This window comes from Schistocerca nitens, chromosome 8, assembly GCF_023898315.1.
Source record: "Schistocerca nitens isolate TAMUIC-IGC-003100 chromosome 8, iqSchNite1.1, whole genome shotgun sequence".
Classification (NCBI taxonomy): Eukaryota; Metazoa; Arthropoda; class Insecta; order Orthoptera; family Acrididae; genus Schistocerca; species Schistocerca nitens.
Genome location: NC_064621.1, coordinates 61,733,332 through 61,759,532, shown reverse-complemented (window position 1 = coordinate 61,759,532; position 26,201 = coordinate 61,733,332). Strand labels below are relative to the sequence as shown.

The 26,201-nt window shown below is 41.5% G+C and overlaps 1 protein-coding gene across 2 annotated transcripts in view; it reads right to left on the bottom strand.

Annotated features, from left to right (window-relative positions):
• Positions 1-26,201, bottom strand: part of LOC126198441 (multidrug resistance protein homolog 49-like) — a 439,165-nt gene that overhangs the window by 331,272 nt on the left and 81,692 nt on the right. For both annotated transcript variants that reach the window (XM_049934764.1, XM_049934763.1), the window contains exons 2-3: positions 5,244-5,346; positions 1,423-1,489 (exon numbers count right to left, since the gene is read on the bottom strand). In XM_049934764.1, the coding sequence (XP_049790721.1) occupies positions 1,423-1,489; positions 5,244-5,317 (141 nt within the window). In that variant the 5' untranslated portion in view covers positions 5,318-5,346. The remainder of the gene's footprint in view (positions 1-1,422; positions 1,490-5,243; positions 5,347-26,201) is intronic.

Genomic DNA, 26,201 nt, shown 5'->3' with positions numbered 1-26,201 from the left:
TAGTACATGATGGTACACACTGATGGCTGCATATGAGTGTGTCAAAAGCCACAAGGAGATAATGCATTCTGCTTGTTAATAAGGGACCGTTCAGGCAGGCAGTGCATATGAGGGATGTCTACAAGAGATGAAATGAAAGCCCTGGTACTTTTGACATTATTTGCTACCAGCAAACAATTCAGATATCTACTTTTCACAGTCATGCACCTCTTCATTCGGCAATAGTACTTGCAGGTTACATGTGTTTTCATCTAAACAATGCACACCTCATTACTCACAAATTGTTTCTGAATGTTTGAGCAATACACCACAGACATAAGGGTGTTCGTGTGAATCAGAAAGCACTAATTCTAGAGCAGTGACATCATATGATCTACTCTGTCAGCATAGCTCAGTTACTTTCAAAGTTACAGTAAATGTTGCATGTTTCGAAATATTTATTTATTTATTTATTTTTGTCTTCAAAGATGCGAACTTTAATTGAAAAAGTCAGCAATGCCACCATCTTACATTTACATTTATTCAATCTCTTGCACATCGACACACAGTTCACAACCGAACAGTAGCACTGCATCATTGATTGTAATAGTGTAGATGAGAAGTGCGAGAAAGCTATCTTAACATTTCTTATTACATATAAACAATCTACACATATTATGACCAATTATGACCAACTGTAATACAAGTGCTTTCATGCAATTTACACACATGCGCAGGATGTTGATGTTGTGCAACAGTTTTCTCTCATTATATTGTGCATGCTTAGCAACATAATGCTTTGGTTGTATGGATTTAATTTTTGCACAATCAAAGGTACATGTAGTATATGGTTAACTGTCATGCACAGTGCTAATTTGACCAATTCCCATATGGAAGATCTGAACACTAATGTGTTCACATTTCATGAACACCATCTTGTTTGATCTCTCACAGTACAAGAAGAAAACCATTAGTCAGCATATAGGTTCCTCTCCAAGCTCTGCCCCCCACCCCCACCCCCCCACATACACACACTAGTCTACCGGCAGTGGGAATGATGTAAACCAGTGATACACATCACGACACATGTGTAGCTATTAATGAACTGATCCTATTAATTACATCAATATTTAACTCTCAATACATATGAGTTATTTATCAAAAGCATATAGTATACATTGGTGGATAAAAGTTAGCACACATTAAAAATGTGTAGTAGTAGTAAATGTGAACTATTTTCGTCCCACAATTTTTGTCATCTGTGGCATATCTTTACAATTAATATTATTTTTAGAGTGCTAGGGTAGATTAAGAGTCCCATAAAGAGTTTAGTTTCAATTCTGCCAATTTTTTAATTCTGTAAAGATGTTAGTAAATAAAATATGGTACAGTTCCAGCAAACTTAGAATAGAGATTGTTAAACAGTGTTCTGTACTTACTCACCAACTGATAATATGCAACTGATTCTAGCTGATTTGGATCAGTTGTTCTAAGTCTTGGAAGGAAGTTTCTAAAAACAAGGAATAGAAACAGAACAATAATTAAGATTACCATTTCAACAGCAGACATATTTCTTACAAATTTCAAAATCATTAAGAAAAGTTTGTTCACTCTTTTTTAAAGATAAATGCTGATCTTTCATGAAATACACCATTCTTTGTCATTACTGGTACTTAAAACTGCCATTAGGCAATAACCTAATGCTGTTTAGAAATAAATCAAAACACAGTTTCTGTCAAAATCTAATAACTGATATGTTATATCATGCTTATATAAAGAATGATGGTAACAAATTTTGCTGTAAATTTATCCTCCTCCTGTCTAAATAAATATTATACCTGATTTCTCCTGTAAAAGTAATAACAACACCTTCTATTTCAAATTGAGACCTAAAACATTATAATTAGCTTCAAAATGCAGCCAACAATATAAAATATACTCATAATGAAATGAGTAAAGTATGATCAGTTTCTGAAAGAAACAAAGTGTTTTGAATCCAATTTTCAAAACAATGTTCATAATGCAGTCATACTAAATTTAAAACCACAAGTTAATCTTTGACTTAAACAGAAGCCATAAAAATAAACTACGGGAACTTCTCACTTCCATAATGTTGGAAAATGCATGTCCATGTACATTATCTGAAGATACATTCACCAAATGTTCACATTTGTCCAGATGATGGTCAGTTTTATGTGATACTGATAGAGTGCGTAAGCTGTACAACAATGACACACACATATTACCAACAAAAACAATGCCACAGATGTATCAGATCTGCTAAAAGAGCACTAAATTATTTTAAAAATGTAAATGGTGTATTATCATGTATACCATTCTGAAAAGATCTAGCTCTAAGTTTGTGTGTATGTCACAAACAGAAAACCGGAAAAAATTATCAAAGCCATCCCAAATATATCATGTTTAATACTTGATTGCTTAAGAAGAATCCATTGTACCATACACAGTATGCATTTGAATGACATCGGAAAACAATATGTTTGTAAACAAATAAAAAAAAATCATCTTCAAATTTAGTGAGAAGGAAGACAATGATCCTTTTACTCTAAGAATGGCAGCAGAAGGCCCAACAAATCACTCTTAATATGTGTACAGAAATGAAGGCACCATCCATGGCACATAGCCCAACTTTGCAAGTTGTGCCTACAGGACAGGTCCAAGACAAATTGTGTACTCCAACAGCTTGAAGAACCAATGGAATAACAAATGCAGTCCAGTCCATGTCTGCTGGGACAAGTACTCAGAAGTCTGAAGGCAAGAACAATAATTGAAGGAAACACTCCATTAACCCAAGCAGTCACAAGAATAACGAATTTAAAATTGGAGACAGATGTAAAACAGAAAACTGCTGTCTCATGTCACTTCTTTCTGCTTTCTCCAAAATATCAGAGAAACTGATGAATGAACTTTGTAATTGTAATCAACACAGTTTTCATGCAAAATGCAGCACAGAAACTGCAGCCATAGACTACATGCAAGAAATAAACACTAAATACAAAGAAAACAAATTACTTACAGTCTGGTAAAATTATTCAGGATGAAGACATTAATCTAGAATTGTATGACAGACTACGACAGAAAGTGCAGTTTACAAAACTATTAGGAATGTGTATAGGTGAAGCTATGAATTGGAAACACCATTTAAGATTCCTTACACACAGACTTATCTCAGCCTGTTTTGCACCCAAGAGTTATCACAAATGTTTGTGCTTTAGAAGTCATCAGAATGGCATACTTTAGGTATTTTCATTTCATTGCCTCACATGGAATAGCATTCTGCGCCACCTCAAAACTTAATTTAACAGAAATTTTTATCTTACAAAAATGGGCTGTCCGAATAATTACCCACAGTCCTACACAAGCTCACTGGGGACCTCTTTTCAGGAAATTAGGAATACTTACTCTGCCATTACACTATATATTTAAAAGTGTATTCTTTACCAAAGCAAATCTCAACAGTCTCGACAAAAATGCTTACTGTCACAACTATAGCACAAAGAACAGAAAAGATCTCCACATAGAACAAATATAAAGAGCACGAACTCAGAAGCATGTAAGCTATGAGGGTATTAAGCTCTACAATACAGTGCCAAAATACATTAAAGACTTAAAGGACAATATAAATTTTAAATGAGAACTTAGAAAAATTTTAATTGATGAATGTTGCTTCTCAGTAAATGTATACCTTGAAGATTTTTCTAGTCAATAAACGAATATATTGAAGATCAAGGAAATTATTTTGTAAACTAATCTCCAATATATGAAATACAGTTGCATGACAAATCCTGTAAGAAGTTTCTATCATTGTATTTTCAATTTATACTATACTACTTCACTATTTTTGTTACTATTTATTCTATTGTAGTTATTACTGGAAAGCAAATTATTAAACACTACTCATACACAAAGAAATTGTAAATTACTAGTACAAGTTGTATGCAATTTCATTTTATACATTCCGTATTTCTCCTTTCTATGTATGACAAGCCCAATATCGTTTGTACAATGACAAGGGCACTAAAAATAAATAAATAAAAATACATTTGTGTTAAAAAGTTGAGTGCACAGCAAATACTGTTCTAGAAGTGATGGTAAAACTTCTTGGTGGTATTTATTTCATTTCTAGATACAGCTCAAGGAGGACAATCCATAGTGTCATAGCCCTTTAACAGACTGATAAAGAGTGGTTCTGTGCAATAAAGAGAACACTTGCTGTTGTTTTGTTGCAATGATCCAAGCTGTTATGCATGCTGTGGAGCATAACAGATGTACATATTTAATGCATCAATTAATTAATCCCCCCCCCCCCTCTCTCTCTCTCTCTCTCTCTCTCTCTCTCTCTCTCCTCTCCTCTCTCTCTCTCACACACACACACACACACACACACACACACACAAAAACCATAAAAGGAGAGCTTCTTAAAGATTCCAAAATCTGGGGATACGATGCCTGTTTCTTCATTTGCACATCCTGTTCCGCAAAATTCCTGCTTCAACAATTGCTAACAAACTGTCTTTTTTGCCTTAAACTGTTGTAATATATATGAATTTGTCTGGTAGTGTTCCTAAGATTTAATTTCATAGCGCTGAATACACAGCATCCTATTTTCCCACATATTTAAATGGTTTGCCAAAGATGAAACGTGGTATTAACTATTGTAATCTAGAAATTTTGATTACTAACATGAAATTTACCATTTTATCATATCAATCCATATTGTAATGTTACATTAAAGATCAAATCAGTGTAAATTGTATAACCTAAGAAATACTCTGACACAGAAATTTAAATGTGGCTTATGAGAGGAAGGAATAAAATTATGGAAAACGTCTGTCATATTTAATGTCTGTGTTCTCTAATAAATTCTTTACAAAAGCATTATGTAGACCTATGCACCTTTTGTTGTGTAGCTGTTCCTGACAAGTCTATGTGAACATGTCATCAAAAGCAGACTGCTGTTGAATGAGAATATGATGATATTACATATATTTGATCTATTGTTATTTTTGTATGAAATGCTACACTAAATTTTTTGTTTGGGGTGCTGCTGCTGTTAAAAAATAAAAATAAAGAAAAAACTAAACAATTAATTCATTGTCATATTATCTTAGTCATTACGTACATACCCAGCATATTGTTTTTATCACAAAGTTACTTGTTCTACACTAGATATTACCTACAAACAAAAATTAATAACTGTAGCACCTAATTACAACCAGAGTTGATTAATAATCAGTACTCACAGTTTTGTGGGATTCTTGCCATCTTTAACACCTGTGCTAACATTTATTGAAGAACCACACTTGGCACTCTCCATTCTTCTCTGTTCAGCAGGTGTTCACTGAGCTGTAAAAAATCATTTTAGTAACTGAATTATTAACATTAATTCATTCATCTGTCTGTTTGATAGAGTCCATAAAAAGGAGAACATTCATGCATGTTGAATGAGTCAGTGCATAGGGGCTACATGAACAAAAGGAGTCAAAGTATGCTTTTATAAATACCAAGCAATTAATAGAAACTTTGTCTGTCCACTACATGTCTGCCAAGGGGAGCAAGAACGGGCACTACCAGCACTATTTTGAAATAATATTCTTTACTGCCTTACACTAAGCCAACATCAAAGACTCCCAACAATTTTCAAAGCAACAGAGCCCAGTATATCACAATAACAGTCAAGAATGTTAGATGACAAATTAATAATGTTTACATGGGGGTTTCTGTGGGCATAAACATACTTTCATACTCACACGGTACTTTTGTAATGAACAATAAACAGAGCTCCATAATAAAGGAGATGCCCCCCTTGAACCACTGACCTTGCTGCAATGGAGTTAACTTGGGCAGCACTACAATGCATACTTTTGTAATGAACAATAAACAGAGCTCCATAATAAAGGAGATGCCCCCCTTGAACCACTGACCTTGCTGCAATGGAGTTAACTTGGGCAGCTCTACGATGCATACTTTTGTAATGAACAATAAACAGAGCTCCATAATAAAGGAGATGCCCCCCTTGAACCACTGACCTTGCTGCAATGGAGTTAACTTGGGCAGCTCTACGATGCATACTTTTGTAATGAACAATAAACAGAGCTCCATAATAAAGGAGATGCCCCCCTTGAACCACTGACCTTGCTGCAATGGAGTTAACATGGGCAGCTCTACGATGCATACTTTTGTAATGAACAATAAACAGAGCTCCATAATAAAGGAGATGCCCCCCTTGAACCACTGACCTTGCTGCAATGGAGTTAACATGGGCAGCTCTACGATGCATACTTTTGTAATGAACAATAAACAGAGCTCCATAATAAAGGAGATGCCCCCCTTGAACCACTGACCTTGCTGCAATGGAGGGCAGCTCTACTATGCATACTTTTGTAATGAACAATAAACAGAGCTCCATAATAAAGGAGATGCCTCCCTTGAACCACTGACCTTGCTGCAATGGAGTTAACTTGGGCAGCTCTACGATGCATACTTTTGTAATGAACAATAAACAGAGCTCCATAATAAAGGAGATGCCCCCCTTGAACCACTGACCTTGCTGCAATGGAGTTAACATGGGCAGCTCTACGATGCATACTTTTGTAATGAACAATAAACAGAGCTCCATAATAAAGGAGATGCCCCCCTTGAACCACTGACCTTGCTGCAATGGAGGGCAGCTCTACTATGCATACTTTTGTAATGAACAATAAACAGAGCTCCATAATAAAGGAGATGCCTCCCTTGAACCACTGACCTTGCTGCAATGGAGTTAACTTGGGCAGCTCTACGATGCATACTTTTGTAATGAACAATAAACAGAGCTCCATAATAAAGGAGATGCCCCCCTTGAACCACTGACCTTGCTGCAATGGAGTTAACATGGGCAGCTCTACGATGCATACTTTTGTAATGAACAATAAACAGAGCTCCATAATAAAGGAGATGCCCCCCTTGAACCACTGACCTTGCTGCAATGGAGTTAACATGGGCAGCTCTACGATGCATACTTTTGTAATGAACAATAAACAGAGCTCCATAATAAAGGAGATGCCCCCCTTGAACCACTGACCTTGCTGCAATGGAGGGCAGCTCTACTATGCATACTTTTGTAATGAACAATAAACAGAGCTCCATAATAAAGGAGATGCCTCCCTTGAACCACTGACCTTGCTGCAATGGAGTTAACTTGGGCAGCTCTACGATGCATACTTTTGTAATGAACAATAAACAGAGCTCCATAATAAAGGAGATGCCCCCCTTGAACCACTGACCTTGCTGCAATGGAGTTAACATGGGCAGCTCTACGATGCATACTTTTGTAATGAACAATAAACAGAGCTCCATAATAAAGGAGATGCCCCCCTTGAACCACTGACCTTGCTGCAATGGAGTTAACTTGGGCAGCTCTACGATGCATACTTTTGTAATGAACAATAAACAGAGCTCCATAATAAAGGAGATGCCCCCTTGAACCACTGACCTTGCTGCAATGGAGTTAACTTGGGCAGCTCTACGATGCATACTTTTGTAATGAACAATAAACAGAGCTCCATAATAAAGGAGATGCCCCCCTTGAACCACTGACCTTGCTGCAATGGAGTTAACATGGGCAGCTCTACGATGCATACTTTTGTAATGAACAATAAACAGAGCTCCATAATAAAGGAGATGCCCCCCTTGAACCACTGACCTTGCTGCAATGGAGTTAACTTGGGCAGCTCTATGATGCAGGTAGCCATATCTACATCTACATCTGGGGTCTGCAAACCACTGTGAGCTGCATGGCAGAGGGTATGTCCCACTGGACCAGTTATTAGGGTTTCTTCCTGTTCCATTCACGTATGGAGCACAGGAAGATTGATTGTTTGAATGACTGTGTGTGCAGTAATTATTCTAGTCTTAGCCTCAGGATCTCTATGTGAACAATACATAGGCAACTGTCGCATATTCCTAGAGTAATCATTTAAAGCCAGTTCTTGAAGCTTTGTAACAGACTTTCTTGGAATAGTTTATGTCTGTCTTCAAGAGTCTGCCAGTTCAGTTTCTCCAGTATCTTTGTGACACACTCCCACGGATTAAACAAACCTGCGACCGTTGGTGCAGCCCTTCTCTGTACATTTTCAATATCCCCTGTCATTCCTATCTAGTACGGCTCCCATACACTTGAGCAATACCTAAGATGGGTCACACAAGTGATTTGAAAGCCATTTCTTTAGTGGACTGATTGCACTTCTTCAGTATTGTACCAATAAACCAAAGTATACCACATGCTGTACTCACAACTGAACCTATGTGATCATTCCATTTGATACCCCAACAAGGTGTTACACCCTGGTATTTGTATAAGTTGGTTTATTCCAACAGTGACTCATTGATATTATAGTCATAGGATACTACATTTTTTCGTTTTGTGAAGTGAGCAGTTTTACATTTCTGAAAATTTAGAGCAAGTTGCCAGTCTCTGCACCACTTTGCAATCTTATCATGATCTGATTGAATATTTATGCAGCTTCTCTCAGATAGTACTTCATTACAGATAACAGCATTATCTGCAAAAAGTCTGAGGTTATTATTAATATAGTCTGCAATGTCATTAATTTACAACATGAGCAGCTAGAGCTAGGGTCCAATACACTTCCCAGGGGCACACCCAAAGTTATTTCTACACCTGATGATGACTCTCCATTCAAGATAACATGGTGTGACCTCCCTACCAAAATTCCTTAATCCAGTCACAAATTTCACTTGATACCCCATACGATGGTAGGTGCAACCATATTTGACGGATGTCTGTGCAGAGCTCAGACACACACATGGTTCCTCAAGAAGGGCAGCAGGCTCTTCAAGAGTTGCAGAAGAAAAAGTTTGGATGACTGATCTGTGCTTGAAACACTTGCCAACAAGGCCTTGCCATGGCAGTACTGAGAACGACTGAAAACAAGGGGAAATTATGGCCATTATTTTTCCTGAGGGTATGCAGCTCTATTGTATGGCTTGATGGCAATTGCATCCTCTTGAGTAATATATTACAAAGGCTGAGGGAAGTGGTCTGGAGGATGTCATGATCAGGAAAAACAAAACTTGTAGTTTGTGGATCAAATCATGGAATGCTAGATCCCTTAATCAAGTATACAGAGTAGATACTTTAAAAGAGTAACTGATAGGTTTCAGTTAGATGTAACAGGAATTAGTGAAGTGGCAGGGAAAACAGGACTTCTGGTCAGGTAAGTACAGGGCTACAAATACAAATAAAGGTACTGCAGGTGTAGGTATGATAGTGAATAATAAAACAGGAATGTGGTTAAGCTACTATGAACAGCATACTGTAAGCATTAGCATGGCCAAGATATGACATACAACCCACTACAGAAGATTAAAAGAATGATGATGAGATGAAAGAACTTATTCATATAGTTGAAAGAGATTAAAATTTAAGAGTGATGGAGGCACTAAAGTTCGATAGGAAAAAGAAGAGTAGAAAAATAAATAGTAATAGATGATGAACTGTGGGAAAGGAATGGAACTGGATGCCACCTGGTAGAATGTTGCACAGAGCACAATTTAGTCATTACTAATAATTAGTTCAAAAATCATGAAAGGTGGTTGTATCTGTGGAAGAGATCTGGGCATACATGACAGTTTTAGATAGATTATATAATGGTAAGACAAATACCTTTGAACTAGATTTTAAACAGCAAATCTTTTTCAGGGGCAGACATGAACTCTGACCACAATTTATTGGTTATACACTGCAGTTCAAAACCAAAGAAAATGCAGAAATGTAGGAAAATAAGGTGGACTGAAAGAACCAGAGGTTGTTGAGAGATTCAAAGGGAGCATTAGGCAATGATTGACTGAGCAAAATAGCAGAGCAGGGAAGGCTTAAGACAACTGAAAAACTGTGGAAGCATGCTTAACTATGGGAAAAATAGATGCTGTCTATAATGAGACCCTTTGAGGAAAGAGTACAGATAACAAGAGTTCAGATGCCAAGCCAGTAATAAGCAAAGAAGGGAAAGCTGAAAGGTGGAAGAAATATACGGGAGGGCTATACAAGTGAAATGAACTTGTAAGTAATATTATAGAAAAACATGAGGAAGTAGGTGAAGATGGGCTGGTAAATACAATATTGCAAGAAGAATTTGAAAGGGCACTGGAACACCTAATCCAAAACATGCTGCCTGGACTTGACAAGATCCCTCAGAAATACAGAGCCATAGGGAGAGCCAGCCATGACAAAATTACTCCACCACATATGTAAGATATATGAGACAGGAAAAATACCCTCAAACTTAAAGAAGAATGTAATAACTTCAATTCCACAGAAGAAGGTACCACCTGGTGTGGATATTACCAAACTATCAATTTAATACATGATAGCTGAAAAATAAAGTAACTAATTGTTTTACAGAAGAACAGGCTCTGGAGAAATGTAGGAACACACAAGACTATACAAACCCTGTGACTAGGAAGATAGGTTAAAGAACCATCATCCTCCGGAAGCTGAGTCCAGTATGCCAACACGGTTAAGTTTATAATGGGTGCCCATGTCCAGATGCTGGCAACGCCTATGAGTGTATGGTCAGAATGAGTGTGCTATTACTTTCGACAATAAAAACTAATTGCTTATCTTCACCAATCCACATCCCTAGCCCCATGATTTAATTTAAAAAAATTCATATGAAACATTTAATTCACAATTCAGCTCTTCTGCTATCTTAGACTTCCCTGGTGGCCCTTTGTAAAGTTTTATCCTAACCACTGCACTACCTGGCCTGCACACAAGAGAGTAGCATGGAGAGCTGCATCAAACCAGTCTTCGGACTGAATACCACAACACCAACAATGATTTCAATGGCAGCAAGAAAGATTTAAAATAATTAACACTGACTTTACTGCTTGCTGGCAATAGTCTGATTATTAACAATGGAGTCTGGAGTACAGAGTTTTTATTCATATGTTGAGAAGATAATGATCACTTCTCTGGGACAATAATTCTTCTGAGCCACCTATACAAATGTAGTTCTTATTTCTGTGGATGCCCATGATGAAATGAAGAACAAATGCCATCTATGCTTTACAGCAGTAAGGCTTGGACAATCTCAGCTGGAAATGAGCAATGAATAAGAGGTGTGGAAATGAGGTTTTTAAGAAGAGCAGGTGGGTATAGATGTGATATTGAGTGCAACTAGTGCTTGAAAGTGTAAATTAAGAGATCAAGGTGTACAGAAATAATCGGAGAGCTCATGTAGGAAGAATGAATGGAAACAGAATTCCTAAAATAGCAATGAATTATCAACCAATGGCGAAATGATCAATAGACAGACCTGGAAACAGGTGGAGATATCAAGTTAACTAACCACAACCAACAGAGGAACTTTACAAGAGGACATAACAGACAAATGCCTAACACATGATGGAAGGAGAAGGAGAAGAAAGAGAGTTCCATAGAGGAATATCAATAGATGCAGTATTTGTGATTACCGTAAATAACTGAAAAACATGCAGAATTTAATCAAAGGCCCACTTGACACTTCTTGATCTGGAAACAGCCTCTGAGAAAGTTAAGAGAGAAAAACTGTGGAGCACAATGAAGAAAAGACAGTACCTACTACATTTAATAAACACCTTAAGAAGCCTATGCAAAAACACGATAATCACCTTAGAAATGGAGAGCTGCCAGTACCTTCAACAGTAGTGGGGAGGGATGCAGATTATCTGGTAGGGGTGTGGCATCCAGCCCACACTTTTTAATATTGACTGCCATGCTCCATGCAAGTATTAGACAAAGAGACTACTCTGAATTGTATTTTATATGCAAATGATGCCACAATTTGAATAGTGAAAGAGAATAAACAGCAGAAAGGAATTTACTTCTAAGCAAAATATTGTGCGAAATCCCATAAAAACAAAAATAGTAATGAACACTACAACAGCAGGACAGATCCATCATTTTAGTTATCTGTGCATCACATAAAAATATAAAAAGGACAACAAAGTAAGACCTATAAAGCTCAAATAAGAGCTATTAGAGCTGTGAAAGATTTTGCCAGAGAAGATGATAAAAAAACAGTCATGGAAATAAACAAATTTAACATTTGAAACAGAATTGATGACAACAGCAGAATATGGAGGGAACATCTCGGCAGAATGAACAATGGCAGACAACTTTAAAAGTTAGCAATAATTTATTATAATACCGCAGGCTGAAGAAGTCCAGGAATGGAAAGGAATTGATGGGCACCGAACTAGGCAAAGGCCCAGCACTTCAAGTGCTAAGAAGGGATAATAACAATGGAGCATTAACGAAAAATACTATTTAAATGAACTATATTCACGAAAATTTTTTCACATAACAAGCTAAGCATATAATTGCTGAAAATAAATTACGGTTTATACAAAATTCCTACAAAACTTGAAACTAAGCCAAAATCTATACATTACTGTTTACGGTACGGCGATGATGGACAAAGCCCACAAATTACTGGCGCCTTTAATCTGCAACAGCGCTGCTCAACTCGTGCGGTTCGTTCAAATACACACATAGGAAAATATAGCACAGGAACAGCACGTCCATATGGCCACGACCGTAAGGCACTACGAAACAGACTGTCCAGTTAGATCTGCTACAATAATACTATTAATGAGCTATAGATGGCTTATACTCGAATTATTTCTTAATTACACAGACGACCGTAAAACTGAAATTTGGAACATCAAAAGCACTGTGTGGAAGGGATAGTAAATCCCTTCTTTTTTTTGCTTCCATTAAAGGTACTGGGTGGAGGGGCAAGCAAATCCGCTTCACCTTCTTTTGTCTTACCATCACGTCTCGCTCGTCCTCAGTCTGCAGAAATCGAAAGCCTTCGGTCGAACATGGTTTTGCTTCAGCACCCGCTCGCCGACCTTCGAGATAGTCCCAATACCGTAACAACGTAGCAGCATGAACTCCATTGTTGAATATGAGGGAATAGGTGGTAGCTGTGTGAACTAAGTGCAATATTGTCGCATAAAGCATGTTAACAGTAGAAGTCTGTTCGGCAGGGGTATTTTTTAATAATGCTACTGGTCCGAAATGGCTGTAGAAATGACACTGTGATAACAGCATGCGTTCACAGGGGCGAGCAGGGAGTAAGGCTTCTTCTCGCAGACGGAAGATAAGAGACACGAGAAGGACGAGAATTCGCGCACCTTTCCCGGATCATTCTTAAATAGTTTTTGTTCCTTTCTTTTCTTTTTGTCAGTTTACGCCCCTCTGTGCCCTTGCCGTGGGCTTATATAGCCGCCAGCTAGGCTGCAACGGGCATCTTCAACGTTGGCACGCCCATTTAACACTTTCCGCTCTGCTGTCGGACCCACGGCATTAGCAAGACTAGGCAACAGCCTAGGGTGGCAAAATTTCTGGGGAGGGCAGAAGAAATTTTTAAAAAAATTTAAATTTGTGGTAAGGACTATGGGACCAAACTGCTGAGGTCATCGGTCCATAGGCTTACGCACAAATTAAACTAACTTACGCTAAAGAGAACACACACATCCATGCCCGAGGGAGGACTCTAACCTCCGACGGAAGAAATTAATTTCAAATCAAACTGCAAAGAATTGTGCAACTTAGAAGAAAAAGAGGAAAAATTAAAACACCGAATTGCTTTCAGAAGCATGCCGATGTTACCTAGTAAGTCTTAACTTACTTTGACGAAAGTAAACACGTCGCCTCTACCTACCTCTCAACAGCAAAGCAACCGCTACTGAGTACCAAACAGAAACAATCATCACTTCACCTCTGTCGAGGGCTGGAGCGAGGCATTTCGATGCTTCGCCATGTGTGCTAACAGTAGAGCATAACTTCTAAGGTCAAGAAAACAATTATTCGGGCTGGAACATAGTTCCACTTCTTTGTTTGCCCATTTTTTTGCAATTAAGTAAAATAAGACAGTGATTCCAAATTTGATTTCACTGATATGTTCAGTTGAGTTCTAGTCTAAAATATTCAGCACATTCTTCCCATTTCAACTACTTTTGGAATTTTCAAAAACTGAGGACAAGAAATTAGAAACAGAGGACGTATGTGCTCAATTAGTTTTAAAGGATCTGAGGGCAAAGCATGAAAACTGAGAACTGTCCTCAGAACATGAGAACGTCTGGTCATCTTAGTTAATTGATTAAAAGTAGAGTAGGAGATTTGCATTGTTTTGCCGCTCGTTGGTGGCGGGGGCGGGGTAGGGGGTATCTGGGAGATCAATGGCAGTAAAAACGAGGAGGCGTCATTTTTAAGTTCTCGCCTAGGGAACGCGTAGCAACGACCATGGTCGAATCTCGTTCCAAATTGATTTTCAGCCTTCGCTCGAACGTCGCACGACGCTCAACACGTTTCTATTCCTTTCTTCTTATGGTCTGCTATCGGGCGAAGTGAAATACATTCCGTTATGTAGTAATGACTCCGACAATTTGATGGTGGAAGTTGTCTGCCCTTTGTAACAGTTCACTTGCTTAGGCGTGTGTGCTATTTGTTCATAGCGTCATGACGCAACACTCCTTAATACCGAATCGGTGTAGGTCGGTCAACACCGGCCCGCTAACAGCCTGCGGTCACAGTGGTACAGATATCGGTGGATTCCGCTGACGACCGACATCGGCCGAAGACGACTGGTCTTTCCAAATCAGTATGCCAATATGAGCGCGGTCACACTATAGCCGATTTCATCGTCCGAAGGTATACACTTCAGACGACTATAGGTGAATTCTAATCACTTTTTTTCTTCGCTCAAACTGACCGATGTCTTCACATACGAATGTGGACTGCGTGAAACTGATGAATTTAACCCAAGAAAGATCAAGCAATGGAAAATCCAGGATGGAATGTAACAATATTGTGGGAAGGAAGTTGCTATTCACCATATTGCGGAGATGCTGAGTCGCAGATACACACAACAAAAAGACTTTCAGTGATCCAGGAAAGAGTGACTTTGTGGCATTCTGAGAGTAAAAATATCACAATCGGAATATAGTTGGTAATCTGTGGAGTGAAATCGCAGTCCTGTTGGAAAACACAAGGGGCAATATGTTTAGTGTGAATTTTAGATGTAAATTATAACCTGAAAAAATAATTTGTTCAAGAGGAGAGGGTGGCGTATCTTACCAGGTTATCAGCGTCGAACATCACTACTTTCTCTGCTTTCGGCCGGCCGGTGTGGCCGTGCGATTCTAGACACTTCAGCCTGGAACCGCGTGACCGCTACGGTCGCAGGTTCGAATCCTGCCTCGGGCATGGATGTGTGATGTCCTTAGGTTAGTTAGGTTTAACTAGTTCTAAGTTCTAGGGGACTGATGACCACAGATGTTAAGTCCTATAGTGCTCAGAGCCAGCCATTTCTCTGGTTTCGACTCTGCCATTGCTCAACAGATACTGAGACACCTCAGTGAGGTGTCCCCAACAGAGTTCAAGCCGTCAGACACCCGAAAGGGGGGACACGCCGTATGACAGTCCACAGGCAAGTGTCCGCATACTTTTGTGTCCCCAACAGAGTTCAAGCCGTCAGACATCCGAAAGGGGGATACACGCCATATCATAGTCCACAGACGAATGTCCAGATACTTTTGATCAGACGGTGTACAAGGGCGAGGCCAAATACGGTTTCTATTCCACACCGAGGTGAAAACATAACGGAACAAAAAACGACACTCGAGATGAAGTCCTCAAACCTCTGGTTCATTACCCTGCGCCACCATACGGCAGTCATTTACCTCCTGACACTAGCCCACGAACACTCGTTTGAAACGTCGTGTATGTAAGCTCAGCGAACACTACTGATGGCCCCCCATCAACCCCGGATCTACGATATTTCCCAACCGGGGCAATAACTTGATAGTAGCGCCCGCCTCCCCCCCCCCCTCCCCCATGCCCTCCCCCTCGAGCGTCTAAGATGTTGTTGTTGTTGTTGTGGTCTTCAGTCCTGAGACTGGTTTGATGCAGCTCTCCATGCTACTCTATCCTGTGCAAGCTTCTTCATCTCCCAGTACCTACTGCAACCTACATCCTTCTGAATCTGCTTAGTGTATTCATCCCTTGGTCTCCCCCTACGATTTTTACCCTCCACGCTGCCCTCCAATACTAAATTGGTGATCCCTTGATGCCTCAGAACATGTCCTACCAACCGATCCCTTCCTCTGGTCAAGTTCTGCCACAAACTCCTCCCCAATCCTATTCAGTACCTCCTCATTAGTTATGTGATCTACCCATCTAATCTTCAGCATTCTTCTGTAGCACCACATTTCGAAAGCTTCTATTCTCTTCTTGTCCAAACTATTTACTGTCCATGTTTCACTTCCATACATGGCTACACTCCATACAAATACTTTCAGAAATGACTTCCTGACACTTAAATCTATATCCGATGTTAACAAATTTCTCCTCTTCAGAAACGCTTTCCTTGCCATTGCCAGTCTACATTTTATATCCTCTCTACTTCTACCATCATCAGTTATTTTGCTCCCCAAATAGCAAAACTCCTTTACTACTTTAAGTGTCTCATTTCCTAATCTAATTCCCTCAGCATCACCCGACTTAATTCGACTACATTCCATTATCCTCGTTTTGCTTTTGTTGATGTTCATCTTATATCCTCCCTTCAAGACACCATCCATTCCGTTCAACTGCTCTTCCAAGTCCTTTGCTGTCTCTGACAGAATTACAAGATAGGACGTCAAAAATTTTAAAAATCGATTTTTCAAAAATACGTTCATTTTGTAGCGCACATCTTTCTGAAGAGTTTGATGTAAGACATGTCATTTGGTCTTAAAGTATGCCAAAGCGCAGTGCCACGCCAGTTCACACGACATTTTTCTACCGCACGTCACTGCACTTGGCTCTGTGGAAATGAAACATACATATTTTGTAATGGATGCCATCAAACCGAGAAGTTCAGTAGAAATGAAAATGCCCTGTGGTGTCTCTCCTGTTCCCAGTCGGCGGTTTGACATCCTACCCCTTAAAAACAAACTCACAATTAATACTGAATGGGATAATTTCTAACCAGCAGAATCAGAGCTCTTCAGAAAATTTGCACTCTTTATTGTCTATTAGTTCCTAATTTCTCTTTTGTATGACATACAATTAAATGTAGGTAACCTGAAACCAGTAAAAACAACAGACAAGCAAGACAGTACAAATTTCATCAATCCTTAGGTCCCAGCATTTTGTCCTCTCTAATCTTGGTAGTTTTACACGGCGTGCTTTCCTCTCTGCAAAAGAATCTGTTATCTCATCAAAGTTCATCAAACGTTTTGCTTCATGAAAAATCTAAATGTCGTTGTCTAATACTGAAAGAGCTGTTAATAAGAATAGTACACAAGACTGGCGTGGTTTCTCCACTTGATTACGTCATTTTGTCACTGTCTGCTAGCTAAAACGGAATAGTCGTTTCTAATATTGCAGCAATTGCAACAGACGCCAAATAAGCGAGGCTGTTTTGGCACAGATGGTCATGTTTATCTATCTCACTTACATAAATAACGTGACAGAATGTAATTCACTACGCACCAATATCAAATGTCTGTTAGGCATACTGCAAGCAAAAAGTTTTGTTAGGAAATAGCTTCACATTTCATTCGGACGCTCCAGTTTCTAAAGCATGAGATCGAAAAGTAATAGTACGAAATTTTTATATAAATTTGGAATCGTCATTTCTTCCATGTGATTTGTGTCCCATTTTCATTACTCCTTCTAACAATCTTGTCATCAGTAATTCTGTAACCATTCCTGCCATTTTCAAAACTTATTCTCCGGCTAACTTCACTAAACCTGACAGAATCATCAGTTTAGTTGTCCCGCGTTTATTGTCCGGTTAAGCGTAATTACGTGTTCCTGCAACAGATTTTCCGCGCTACTCCGAGAACAGAACCTAAGCTGCTGCTAACCAGGGACTGTACAACAATTGGCCCTTAGTGTGAAGCGATCTGGCAAATGTTTTTTATAAAAATTTCATTTCCTTGGAAACACCGAGAAGATTAAAAAAACGTAATCTTTCTTACCTGCTATCCCTGTTAATCGTTTATTTCCACTCCGGTAGCCTGAATCTATGGATTTCGCTAGTAATCATAACAACGCTGATCATTCGCGCACCCAGTCAACCACACAGACAAACAGCGAACAGTATTCACCCGTTCGGGTTTATTCGAAAGAGGTCGTATAGCCCCGTCTCCTTTTGTCTGCAGGAAGGTTATTTTATTTCTAGATGCGACGGGGATTTCCCTGGCAGAGACAGCACGTACACTTTGCACGCATTCAAAAATCAATGTACGATTCGTCCAGAAATCAGCTTAGAATGTGTTCAAAAACTAACTGGCATGCATTTCAAAGCCGTATGAATAGTCGATATACCAACGTGCGCTGGAGGCTAGGCGCTTCTTCAAGAATATGAATTTGGCGCCCCCTGAAATAGCCGCGCGGGGCAAATGCCCCGGTTTGCCCCCTCCCCCCTTAGATCCGTGGCTGCCCCCTTAAAAAAGTACTCTGGCCGGTTTGGTACGCTATACATCGGTGGTCGTCAAACGTACACTATGTGCTCAGAAGTATACGGACACCTGGCTGAAAATGACTTAAGAGTTCGTGGGGCCCTCCATCGGTAATGTTGGAATTCAACATGGTGTTGGCCCACCTTTAGCCTTGAGGTCAACTTCCACTCTCGCAGGCACACGTTCAGTCAGGTGCTGGAAGGTTTCTTTGGGAATGGCAGCCTATTCTTGACGGCGTGCTGCACTGAGGAGAGGTATCAATGTCGGTCGGGGAGGCCTAGCGCGAAGTCTGCGTTCCCAAAAATCCCAAAAGTGCTCTATAGGATTCAGGTCAGGACTCTGTGCAGGCCAGTCGTTTACAGGAATGTTGTCGTCGTCTAACCAATCCGCCACAGGCCGTGCATTATGAACAGATGATCGATCGTGTTGAAAGATGCAATCGCCATTCTCGAATTGCTCTTCAACAGTGTGAAGCAAGAAGGTGCTTAAAACATCAATGTAGGCCTGCGCTGTGTTTTTTTTTATTCTACAAAAACAATAACAAAAATGGCTGCAATGAAATGACATAACTAAGGTGATAGATAATTGCAGTCATAAATTACAGCATTCAAAGAATGAGTCTTTAGCAGTAGCACAATTCAGCACCTTCACTGTCACCTTCAACTGGTGGTAGATCAGCATGCACATTTTCTCCTTCTGCAGCCTGAGGTTCCTCATCATCATTTCCCAGACCCAAATTAATCATTCAGTAAATCCTTGATGTGTGTTCCTTCCAGGGTAAATTACGTGGACAGAAGAGCATTCCCAAACAGCGACATCGCAAAATCCCCAACTAACTTGTTATTTTTGTCAGTTCCAGCCTTCTAAACGCATCCATAGTGAGTTCAAGATCTTCCTTTATATCAGACACCAGATATTTGTCGCCATATTCTCGTATCTGCAGTACTACTGATTTATTTTTCATGTGCCCATTCTGTTGAAGACAATTCGGAGCATGTTACCATATTTCTTATTGTGAAAAATGGTGCAAATGGCTCTGAGCACCATGGGACATCACATCTATGGTCATCAGTCCCCTAGAACTTAGAACTACTTAAACCTAACTAACCTAAGAACATCATACAACACCCAGTCATTACGAGGCAGAGAAAATCCCTGACCCCGCCGGGAATCGAACCCGGGAACCCGGGCTTGGGAAGCGAGAACGCTACCGCACGACCACGAGCTGCGGACTCTTATTGTGATTCTGATATTTAAGTATTTTCTCGAATTCATTTCCCAAATACATCTTGTATTCAATATGTTCATCGCTCCCAATATTGTTAAAACATAACTTTTATATTTGCCCATTAACCAAATCACTGCGTTATTTTTTGCCTGAGGGTAGTAACTTTCCTCTGGTCTGAAGAAAATGTTAGTCGGTACATTGTCTGCTGAAGTTCTTGTTATTTGAGCAATTTTCTCCCTGGTCCACCTCCAGTTGATATTCCGATCTCCACATGTGTAACGATGAGGCACACTATCAACGAGGTTGCATTTGCTGCAGAGGTTAGTGTCACTTAAACCGATGGCAAAGAGACTCTCATTAGTGCTAATGATGTTATTGACTACCTTGTACCACGCTGTTTTCACCTCAGACGAAAGAACATCACTACTGATGTTTTTCCAGACCACATTCCATGCTATTCCAGCATATTTAGTTTCTACGATAGTGCCACGCGATACAACAAGGGGCGCAAGACCCTCCATGAAAAACACAATACCATAACACCACCGCCTCCGAATTCTACTGGTGGCACTACACATGCTGGCAGATGACGTTCACCAGGCATTCGCCATTCCCACGCCCTGCCATCGGATCGCCACATTGTATACCGTGATTCATCACCTCACACAATGTATTTCCACTGTTCAATCGTCCAATGTTTACGCTCCTTACACCAAGCGAGGCGTCGTTTGGCATTTACCGGCATGATGTGTGGCTTATAAGCAGCTGCTCGACCACGGAATCCAAGTTTTCTCACCTCCCGCCTAACTGTCATAGTACTTGCAGTCGATCCTGATGCAGTTTGGAATCCCTGTGTGATGGTCTGGATAGATGTCTGCCTATTACACATTACGACCCTCTTCAACTGTCGGCGGTCTCTGTAAGTCAACAGACGAGGTTCTGCGGAGCGCCTCATTCTGCTCTCTCACGATGTCTAATGAGTACTGAGGTCACTGATATGGAGTACCTGGCAGTAGATGGCAGCACTATGCACCTAATATGAAAAGGTATGTTTTTGGGGGTGTCCGCATACTTTTGGTGACATAGTGTAGCCCGTGGCCCGCATGCGGCCCGAAACAACTACACTCCTGGAAATGGAAAAAAGAACACATTGACACCGGTGTGTCAGACCCACCATACTTGCTCTGGACACTGCGAGAGGGCTGTACAAGCAATGATCACACGCACGGCACAGCGGACACACCAGGAACCGCGGTGTTGGCCGTCGAATGGCGCTAGCTGCGCAGCATTTGTGCACCGCCGCCGTCAGTGTCAGCCAGTTTGCCGTGGCATACGGAGCTCCATCGCAGTCTTTAACACTGGTAGCATGCCGCGACAGCGTGGACGTGAACCGTATGTGCAGTTGACGGACTTTGAGCGAGGGTGTATAGTGGGCATGCGGGAGGCCGGGTGGACGTACCGCCGAATTGCTCAACACGTGGGGCGTGAGGTCTCCACAGTACATCGATGTTGTCGCCAGTGGTCGGCGGAAGGTGCACGTGCCCGTCGACCTGGGACCGGACCGCAGCGACACACGGATGCACGCCAAGACCGTAGGATCCTACGCAGTGCCGTAGGGGACCGCACCGCCACTTCCCAGCAAATTAGGGACACTGTTGCTCCTGGGGTATCGGCGAGGACCATTCGCAACCGTCTCCATGAAGCTGGGCTACGGTCCCGCACACCGTTAGGCCGTCTTCCGCTCACGCCCCAACATCGTGCAGCCCGCCTCCAGTGGTGTCGCGACAGGCGTGAATGGAGGGACGAATGGAGACGTGTCGTCTTCAGCGATGAGAGTCGCTTCTGCCTTGGTGCCAATGATGGTCGTATGCGTGTTTGGCGCCGTGCAGGTGAGCGCCACAATCAGGACTGCATACGACCGAGGCACACAGGGCCAACACCCGGCATCATGGTGTGGGGAGCGATCTCCTACACTGGCCGTACACCACTGGTGATCGTCGAGGGGACACTGAATAGTGCACGGTACATCCAAACCGTCATCGATCCCATCGTTCTACCATTCCTAGACCGGCAAGGGAACTTGCTGTTCCAACAGGACAATGCACGTCCGCATGTATCCCGTGCCACCCAACGTGCTCTAGAAGGTGTAAGTCAACTACCCTGGCCAGCAAGATCTCCGGATCTGTCCCCCATTGAGCATGTTTGGGACTGGATGAAGCGTCGTCTCACGCGGTCTGCACGTCCAGCACGAACGCTGGTCCAACTGAGGCGCCAGGTGGAAATGGCATGGCAAGCCGTTCCACAGGACTACATCCAGCATCTCTACGATCGTCTCCATGGGAGAATAGCAGCCTGCATTGCTGCGAAAGGTGGATATACACTGTACTAGTGCCGACATTGTGCATGCTCTGTTGCCTGTGTCTATGTGCCTGTGGTTCTGTCAGTGTGATCATGTGATGTATCTGACCCCAGGAATGTGTCAATAAAGTTTCCCCTTCCTGGGACAATGAATTCACGGTGTTCTTATTTCAATTTCCAGGAGTGTATTAGGCCCGCCGCACACTGCACGCAGCAGTCGCAGGTCAGACATGTGCAGAGCAGTTTTCCAGTCAGCGCAAGCTATACGGCAGCAGAGGCGCGGCAGGGATCAACAGTGGCCCAGCTCTCGCGAAGCACACAACACCTTGCATTTCCCAGCGAGTATGCAGTTAGATTCCGACTCTTGTTTCGGAACTCAGGAGTGTTGCTTTATTGTACAGCGCACATAAAAACAGAGAAAAATCTCTGCGGACAAGAAGTACACGCAGAAGCGAATAACACATGGTGAATGCGTGTTATCTACGGAAGTTCCCGATCAAGTATTCAGGGAACGCTTCCGGCTAAACAGACGCCATGTCGAAGATGTTTACACTCATAGTGGAAGACAAGTCGCAAATGGGAGCCCATGCCTACAAAATAAAAAGTTTCTGAATATTTAAGGTACGTAACTGAAATAAAATATTTATTGAAAAAACAATTTCCTGGCCCGCATCTCGCGGTCGTGCGGTAGCGTTCTCCCTTCCCACGCCCGGGTTCCCGGGTTCGATTCCCGGCGGGGTCAGGGATTTTCTCTGCCTCGTGATGGCTGGATGTTGTGTGATGTCCTTAGGTTAGTTAGGTTTAAGTAGTTCTAAGTTCTAGGGGACTGATGACCATAGATGTTAAGTCCCATAGTGCTCAGAGCCATTTGAACCAAGAAACAATTTCCATCTTTAAATATGTAATAATAATACACATGATAACAGTGTTTATAACGAATGAGGTACTGTAGTATCAGGAGAGTAACATACTGAAGTGGTACACGAACTAGTTGCAGTGCTGCATGACGATGTCCATGAATGATGTTGAACCACCGGTTTACTTAAAATTTCCTCTCCCGTTTTAGATACTATCTGAAACAATTTTTTCTTTACTGTCACTCGGTAGGCCCTTGGCATATCTCTTGTGGATAAGCACATTGACACGAAAAATTTGTGTAAGATGTTGTTTTCTTGATGCAGTGTTCTCTCACCTAAGATGTCTTTTTTAGCTCTCTCTTCATTACTGTTAATAGTTTCAAAGATGATTTTACTGACATCGACCTTCCTCCTCTTCTTGGACAACAGCTGCCCAAGTTCGTCTTCCGTTTCTTTCCGCTGTGTGTCTGTCATGTCAGCTCTTCCACCATCATTTGCAACGCTCGTTGAGGCGTTTTCCTCTTCCATCATATTTGTTACTGTTGGCCATGCACAGAATTAAAAATTCCCTCTCATTTTGATATGTCGGCGGTAGTACTAGTTAATATAATGTACTAATTTACGTAGGTTACCAAAAGTAATCTCGGTAGCGCAAGGTCTGGAAAAGTGACCAGGGCGAGAGAACTGGCCACTGCAGATTTTTTTGTCGTGAACCGTGCTGCTGCCTGCAGGGGAGTGGTCTAACTAGTTCCAATATATACACCATCAGAACTGTCAGTGACATTGGCAGAGAAAGGTTGTTCCGTTATTTTTAGTAAAGATAATTTTATTTTTATTTTGAGTCGTCTGATGTAAGGTAAGTCATCTGCATTATTCTTGTTGCATCATTTGTATCGGGAGTAATAACTGTTTACAATGTCAGTGTTTGAACGACGTCTTTTGGTCTATAAATGTAGTTTCTCGTTATTTCTTTCAGTCCGGTAGTTTCTTCTGTGGTTCACTAATGTCGGCATGGCGTCCGATCGGGGAAAGTGGGCACGCTACTCGTCACGCAAAGTGGCCAGGGTGTTTACCCCGGTAAGGGTTTGTTGCTTCTAAAAGCGCTATTCGTACAAGAGATACAACGACGTCTAAACCTTTTCCTATACAAAGCTATCGCCGCCATTCCATCTCTCTGTGACAATTTTGAATTATTTAAGTTACGTTATTTAAAGCCGTCTCTGTTCTGCTGTAGTTGGCCTATTACAGAAATCAGACTGAAAACAGTGTAGCCGGCCACGGTGGCCGAGCCGTTCTAGGCACTTCAGTCCGGAACCGCGCAACTACTACGGTCGCAAGTTCGAATCCTGCCTCGGGCATGGATGTGTGTGATGTCCTTAGGTTAGTTAGGTTTAAGTAGTTCTAAGTTCTAGGGGACTGATGACCTCAGATGTTACGTCCCATAGTGCTCAGATCCATTTGAACCATTTTTTTTTTAAACAGTCTGCTGTAGCCACTTTGTATTCTTTCAAATATTGGGGCAGCAAGACGCTTCGAAAATGTGTCCGGAAATCAGAGCAACCAACATGGCTTCCCGCTACTGAGCACTGGCCACGTTGCCCACTTAGTTAGAGAACGCTGGACACTATGTAAGCCTTCAGAAAACTGCATATATTTTCAATATATTATTTCATTTTTTGCTTACTAATATTTGATGTGGTACCTATAACATATATATTCAAAATGTATGAGTCGTCACTTTACTCCTCCCCCCCCCCCTCCCACCACCGTTCTACCTGTGTGGCCTGAGGTGTCACGCTACATTGTCAATCTTGGCTCTTGAGCAAAAAAGTTTGATGGCGACAGCTGTAGCTGGTATACAACTGGTACCAGGCATACATGTGAATTTAGATCAGTAACCTGTCATGGCAGTGAAGGGGTGTACGTTCTCCAGTCAGTTCAATGGAATTAGTGCAGTAAGACGGTCTGACGGGGAGATGTGAAAGAATGGCAGAAATGAGCATACTCACGTCCGCACCGTTAACGAAGGTGTCCGATTTGTTGGTTTATCAAAATAGACTGTGTAACGAGCGCACGTGGAATGCTGTTCCACTGGTAGCCGTGTAACACTGCGTCAGAACAGTGCTTGTAATAAGAGGCACTTTAGGCGACGTCCGCCTTGTCACAGACAAGACAGTTCTGTGATGTTATAAGAGTGTTTTCGACACCACGTGCGGTGTCGTCGAGTACCGAGAGCGATGCAAGAAGTACAGACAACTGCAGAGATACGGCACAGAAAAGCGGTACACGAGACGCCAATGAGATGCTAGGAAGAAGCCGCGCCTCCCATAGTTCCGAGGCGTCAGAGTCACGGCTGTGCCCTGAAGTAGCGTCGGCAGGAGGGCACTTCTGTTTCAGCTAGAATCCTGCCCACTTCCAGGAGGTTCCTGTTGGAGTAACGTCGTTGTGCGGCCAACCCCCGTAACACACCCCGTGTCAGCTGTCGTGGAGCGAAGAGACTTCCATCTCCTGTCAACTGAGGCCTATGCGCCAATGCTATCTGAACCGTGTCAACAGCTGTCTACGAACATGTGTTTTCTAGTAACTACTGTGAAGCGACAGTACGGTCATTTTGAACTTGTATCAATTAGCCACTAGATATCGTGGCTCCTTTAGTGTGTCGAGAACCGCAAGTCTACGTGTGCAGTTGCATAGCTACAGTCTAACCCGGAGAGAAAAGATATGTTTCGTTGTAATTAATTATTACTTATTCAGAATGTTCCAATTAAGTGCATTATTACTGGCCACCTCAGTGTCCAAGAAGTCGGACACAAGAAGTAAAGTGGCGACGAGAATGCTGTACACGATTAGCTCGCTGTGGCATATTGTGTAACCATCCTCTATTTCTGTCTATGTGTGTTTCACTGAATGCTCACGATGTCTCTTCCGCATGTGTCTTTAATGCAAGCTATACAGTTGCAGGGACAAGGGACTGAAGAATTATTACAAGCACTGCAAGAAACTGTGGTAGCATCACGACTGCCATCTCAGCCTGTTCAGTTGGAAACAGCTCTGCAAATAGTTCAAGCACCTAAAATAAAATTCTGGGGCAAAGAGAAAACTGGGCCGATCATGTTGTGCAGTTGACAGCACGAAAAAAAAATGTGTGTGAAATCTTATGGGACTTAACTGCTAAGGTTATCAGTCCCTAATCTTACACACTACTTAACCTAAAGTTTCCTAAGGACAAACACACACACCCATGCCCGAGGGAG